Source organism: Terrapene carolina, unplaced genomic scaffold, assembly GCF_002925995.2.
Source record: "Terrapene carolina triunguis isolate 2854851 unplaced genomic scaffold, T_m_triunguis-2.0 Scaffold740, whole genome shotgun sequence".
Lineage (NCBI taxonomy): Eukaryota > Metazoa > Chordata > Testudines > Emydidae > Terrapene > Terrapene triunguis.
Window position 1 is genome coordinate 372,146 of NW_020665091.1, and position 6,000 is coordinate 378,145.

A 6,000-nucleotide genomic window follows, 5' to 3' on the forward strand; every position below is an offset into this window, starting at 1 on the left:
TTTTAATACTTTCCCTAAGGAGATTATACCACTGGCTGATAGTTCTTACTGTTAGGAAAATATTTTCTGATATCCTGCTGGAAACGCTCACCCTTTGCTCTTTTTCACCCCTTTATCCCTAGTTACAGAGCCTCTTGGTTTTCCCTAAACAGCTTTTTTCTTATACTAACTCTTACATTCTATGGATACAGATATAATCGGATATCCTGCGCCAATTCTTCCTTTCTTTCTAGAAAATCAAAAGAAAGACTACATCAGTGAAACAGGGAACCTCTAAACAGATGGCCTGAGTTTCATCTATTGGTCTCTGATGTTTTCCTCCTTGTCTGTTTTTTCCATGATAACTGAATCCAACAGTTACTGAGAACTCAGCATGATCTTGAGCCCTAAAATTCCACAGCTCTTGATTTGAAACGTTCTGCTAACAGTCCCCAACCACCCTCCTTCACATGGACCCTATTATACTATCTTGGAGGAACAAGTTTCACCCGGTCCTATAGCATGGGTTGTTCCCCTAACCAAATAAGTTTGCCAGATATAATATGCAGACAAACATGCATGTTAAAATAGTAACAGACTTTCTTGAATTTTAGAATTTTTAAAAGATAAAATTCACTTTAAAATTTCATTTATAACTTATTTGTACTGAATATACCTGCTTCAAAGAACAAGGAAAAGAAAGGGAGCTGGACAGAGAATTGGCCAAAACCCTTAACTAGAATGATAGGAACACAGATATTACCATACTCAATCAGAGCAGGGGTCCATCAATATCCAGGCCTCCAGTCCACCCCATCCTGTGGCCAAAGCCAGTACTTCATGCTTCAGAGGAAGGCGCAAGAAACCCCAAAAAGGGCAATTATTAAGGCCCTACGTGAATTGTGGGATGACTGTCAAAATACTGCAGCTGAGTAGTGGACAAGCCATGCAAAATTAGAAAAAATAATTAATTATTAAAAATTATTTATTAAGTCCATTATTATTTTTTGGCAATTTTCCACTGTCGGCCGCCCAGGGCTGAAAGCGGGGACTCCTGCTGTCAAAATTGCCCAGGGCTGAAAGCGGGGACTCCTGCTGTCAAAACTGCAATGGAAGCCTAATATTGTGGAATCCGCATTTTCCACAATTTCCCAAGTTAAGGGGGGGGCCTTAGCAATTATGGAATAAGCTGCCACCAGGGAACACCTCTACCTAACCCTAGACAGTTAAGCATGATGGTCTAGACTACTTACATTGACAACTTCCACAGTTACATTAGACAGATTTTAAAAAAGTGTATCTCATCCCCACCATGGAGATATCATTTCTAGGGATGAGAGTTCAGTACCCTGGCCTTTCCAGTTAGTCTGCCAAAACGGGGATCAATAAATGACAATCATGGAGGTGATTTTTGTGGTATGCACACGTGTCCCACTAGGAACTGAATTAAGCCAACCCTCTCATTTCAACAGGTCCATGGAAAGCTCTCAGACTGAAACCAATAATTTCCCAGGAAACTTCAGACACAAGTTTCATTTTTTTCTTAATGAAGAGTCAACAAAAATTGGTGGGTAATTAATTTTTCTATTTATCCATCAAATTCAGGGGGTCTCACCATGTGTTACAATATGCTTTCAGTGGCACTTAGCATACATATTTGCAAAGCCATTAACATGGAAGTTTGAGATTAACAAGATAAATAAAAGACTTGCTCAAGAGAGCATTTTCAACCAACGCAGTCAAAGCGCTATCCTTCCATTCCCTGTGTCAAAAACAAACAAACAAACAAAAAAAACCCCACGAACACAACCTAGCAATAAGGCTGGTTTGCAGACAACAGCAATATTTTGACATCAGACCAAATTTAAGATTTTATCATTCTTTTGCAAAACTCCTTCCACCCTCATTCCCAAGGACATCTTTTTTAATCTGCTCCTGTATGTCAGTAACCATAGGACTTTGAAAGCTTCTTTTGGAAAGCCTATTCAAGTGTCTCAGTCCTTATGAGCGCAAAGGCCTTTTCCCTACTAGTTAGTCTCATAGCCCCAGTTTTATTGTGTTAATCGTTTAACCATTTAACCGTTAACAAGTTCACAACATAGGTGCAGGAACCAGGGACGAGGGGAGTGCTGCAGCACCCCTATGTTTTACCCGGGGTCCCGGCGGCTGGCCGTCGCGTAATACGTGTGGGTGCTGCAGCACACCCCGCACTCCTAGTTCCCGCACCTATGATGTCAGTTCCATAGCAATGGTCCCAATCCTAACAATATAGAACCTAGTTCCACATACACTATGAAATGGTATTGCTGCGACTTTTTTTATGTGCACATTAGGCATTTAAACATTAACTGAATACGTTACCGGTAAGACTGATGCTTATCAGTTAACCGGTTAACATTTTACATCCCTAGTGCAAACATAGCACGCAACAGTGTAGTTCCTAAAATACATTAGGACTTTTTAAGCCATCCTACAAGCTACTCTATCCAGTAGAAATTGAAACAGATAGCAGCAGTACTCCAGAATTCATAACTGCTGATATACCCCTGAGGTATCCCAGGTGTGCCTGAACCAAGAAATCCAGTTCAGAACCCAAACTTGCACAAGTTTGAGGTTTGGATCTAGGAGTGCTTGTTTCGATGCATCTTTGCCCATGAGAGTATATTGCAAAAGAACCTTAATCCAATACTGCCAGAGGAACTGTACTCCAGAATGCTGATAAATTATGCCACGATTAGTGCGAGTATGGCTAAAATACCCTTAGAACACTGCTGACATACCTCCACGCTGTATTGCTGATCTACCCAAAATGGATCCAATATAGTACTACTAAAGGAAACACAGAATACTGCAAACAAAGTCTAGGAAGCTGATGACCAATATCAGTATCTGACCCCCCGACTGACCTGGCTTTAATTCCACCTGCTCCTCATTTCTCTCTCCCGCTGCTACCACACTTAATATCCTCAAAAAGCTCTCCTGCCAGGCCAAGCGCCTGCACTTTTCTCAGTGCTGGCCCCCCTACACTAGGATGCTAGGGAATCTCCATCCTTCGCCTGGGACATTCAGAAGTCCTTAAGGAATTCATTGACAAACGACAGACTGTGTCCAAGTGTGTCAGATCATGGTGAGTCAAGTGAAACAGAGGCACGCATCCTCACAGGGGCACTTCTGATGCCCGCTGTGACTGACAGGCCACTATCTTCCCGAAAGGAATGAGGGCAACAGAAGCTACTTGTGAGAGGAATCAGCAGTTCTCCCAACACCAGGATCTTGTCCTCCCACCGTGAAACCTCCTTTACACCCGTCTGTCTCCATGAGCAAACGGATGTTGAATATCAACTATAAACAGCAAGGTGTTGAGGTATTATCTTTTATTGGACCAATGTCTGCTGGTGAAAGACACAAGCTTTCAAACTACACAGCGCTCTTCTTCAGGTCCAGGTAGCTCAAAAACTTGTCGCACTCACCAGAAGTTGGTTCAATAAAAAAATATTACCTCACCCACCTTGCCTCTGTAATACCCTGAGACCAACATGCTGCAACAATAGGGCAAATAATTGTCCCCCCCCCCATCTCGGACACAGGTCGAACCGCCCCCGTGGCCTTTACTCCCGTCCTTGCTGACAGCCTGAGGCTCCCCACGGAGCGCTGCGGGCGGAGGAGCCGGCCGCGGGAAGGGCACTGCACTTCCTACAGCTTTGCGGAGCGTTGGCCCCCGGGCCCGGCGCGCGCGCTGCGCAGCTCAGTGGCCGACGCGCCCTGTTTACACGGAGACTTTCTACGACGTTCTCGTGAGCGCCGCCGCTCCCGCTCCCGCCCCCGCCCGGGAAGCGCGGCCGCGCAGCAGCGAGGAAGGGGCCTGGCTGGCCGCGCAGCGGGGCAGGTCCCGGCCGCGAGTCCCAGGGGCGGAGCGGACCAGTCAGCTCAGCGAACCCCGGCAGCCGGGGCGCAGGACGCGCGCTCCCGCACCGGACACAACAGCAGCCGCGGGGGCCACATGCGGGATCCCCGGCCCGCTCCACGTGCGCAGGGCGGCCCGGCCCAGCTCCCAGCCGGGGGTCTCGCCCCGGATCGCCCGGCCGGGCCGGGACCCCCGCGCCCACCCCAGGGGAGCTCGGCCGAGGCGGGGCCGGCTCGCTCTGTGGCTGTCACCGGCCCCCGCCCGCCGCACGTGGGAGCTGCCCGGCTCCCCAGGTTCCCGTGCGCGCGCCCCCCAAGCGCGCCCCCCGGCCGGGCCTCACCCAGAACTTTCTTCTCCGTGTCCGCGGCGGGGGCCGCGCTGCTGCTGTCACTGGCGGGGGCGGCGGGGGCCGCGTCTCCGCTGGCGCTGCCCGCCGGGGCGCTGGGGCTAGCGGGGCTCTTGGGCTTGGCGTCCTGGGCCGGGGAGGCCGGCGCGGCGGCGGGGGGGCCGGTGGGGGATGGGGGGGCCGCCGCCGTGGGGCTGGTCTGCGCCGCCTCGCTCATTGCGTCTCTCCGGGGCGGTCGGTGGTGGCCGCGTGCTGGCGCGCGGCGCGTCGGGTGGGTCGGTGTCTCGCGCTGGGTCGCTCGGGCTCCGCGCTGGGTCTTACTGCCCCCAAAATGGCCCCGCCGAAGTTTTTAATACAGTCAGCTAGGGCCAGCCCCGAGCCTGGGGCGGCCTCATTAGCATTTAAAGGGGCCGCGCCGCCAGAGCGACCGGGCCCCGCCTCCCGTGGGGCTGCTCCGCACGGGGCAGGGAAAGTTGCAGAGAGTGAGACGCGAGCGCGTGCGCGTCCCCATTTTATCATTAGCAGGGTTTTGGGTGCTGAACTGACACAGCCCGGGGGCCCATGAGGACAAGACATATTGACACACCCAGGGCCCAGTTCTGCACTCGTGTACCGCCCCCCCCCCCCCCACACACACCCATGCAATCCGCTGGGGGTAAAGGGGCCCTGGGGTCCTGCCTTACTCACACCACATGGGCAACTTGGGCCTAGTTTTATACTAGTGTAAATCCACTGATTTCAGTGGATTCTCTCCTGATTTGCACCAGCGGGAGACCAGATCTAGGCCCATTTATTTCTACCAAAGGAATCTGATAAAACATAAAAACATCTGTGACTTAAATTAACTTTCACTATCTTAAAACAACAACGAGTTGAAATCTAATCAATGTTAAAAAAAAAAAGGGGGACTTTGATGTCCTACCTATGCCCCTGGGTTGTGCTGCCAAGTTTTGTGTTTACAACCGCATTTTCCTATGTTTTTAAAAAAAGTTTTTTCTTTCCTCTTGCTTCACAAATAGGGGAAACTGACTGACTACACAGGGAAAAGAGTGAAACTGTGCCCAAAAGCCAAGCTTTTAAAATATCTGTTAGTCTTTAAGGTGCCACCAGACTCCTTGTTGTTGTTTTTTAAATATAGGTGCATAAAGTTAGACTTCTGTGTTCATATTTATGCACATAACTATATGGCCTGATTTTCAAAAATACTGTCAACCCAGCTGCTGCCTATGAGGACAATAAGAGCTGCATGAGCCCCAGTTCTTCAGAAAATCAACTGCTATTCTCTCCTTTAACCTTGTCTCACAGGCTCCTGGTGGCATGGACTGAAATCCCTTAATAAGAATAAATAATAATTTAGATTAAGTTATTCAGGGAAAGCACAGTGTGTTTGTATAGCACCTAGGGCAATGTTGATAGGAGGGTTTCTCCTCATGCTACTGTAATAATAATAATAATAAATAGGCCTTTTTCTCCTCTGTGTTCTGCCTACTTTTCCTTCTCTCCTTCCCCTCCCCCTTGCTGCTCCTGTGCCAGGTGTCTCTTTCCCACTCTCTGCCCTTATCTCTTTTTCTCTCTCTGTTGCTTCCCCATATCACTGCTTCCCCACTCATTGCCCCTCCTCACTGCCTGCCTTCTCTTCTCCTCTTAACCCTTTGCTGCCCCATGTCATGTCTCAGGCTACGTCTTCACTACCCGCCGATCCGGCGGGTAGCAATCGGTTTATCGGGGATCGACTTACCGCATCTCGTGAGGACGCGGTAAAATCGATCCC

General features: G+C 49.6%; 1 protein-coding gene across 2 annotated transcripts in view; it reads right to left on the reverse strand.

Annotated features, from left to right (window-relative positions):
• YBX3 (Y-box binding protein 3) overlaps positions 1–4,573 on the reverse strand; it is a 35,776-nt gene extending 31,203 nt beyond the window's left edge. Inside the window, exon 1 of one of the 2 annotated variants that reach the window (XM_026660194.2) lies at positions 4,224–4,573. In XM_026660194.2, the coding sequence (XP_026515979.1) occupies positions 4,224–4,446 (223 nt within the window). In that variant the 5' untranslated portion in view covers positions 4,447–4,573. The remainder of the gene's footprint in view (positions 1–4,223) is intronic. The other variant, XM_026660195.2, reaches the window with a different exon arrangement.
• Between the last annotated feature and the right edge of the window lie 1,427 nt (positions 4,574–6,000).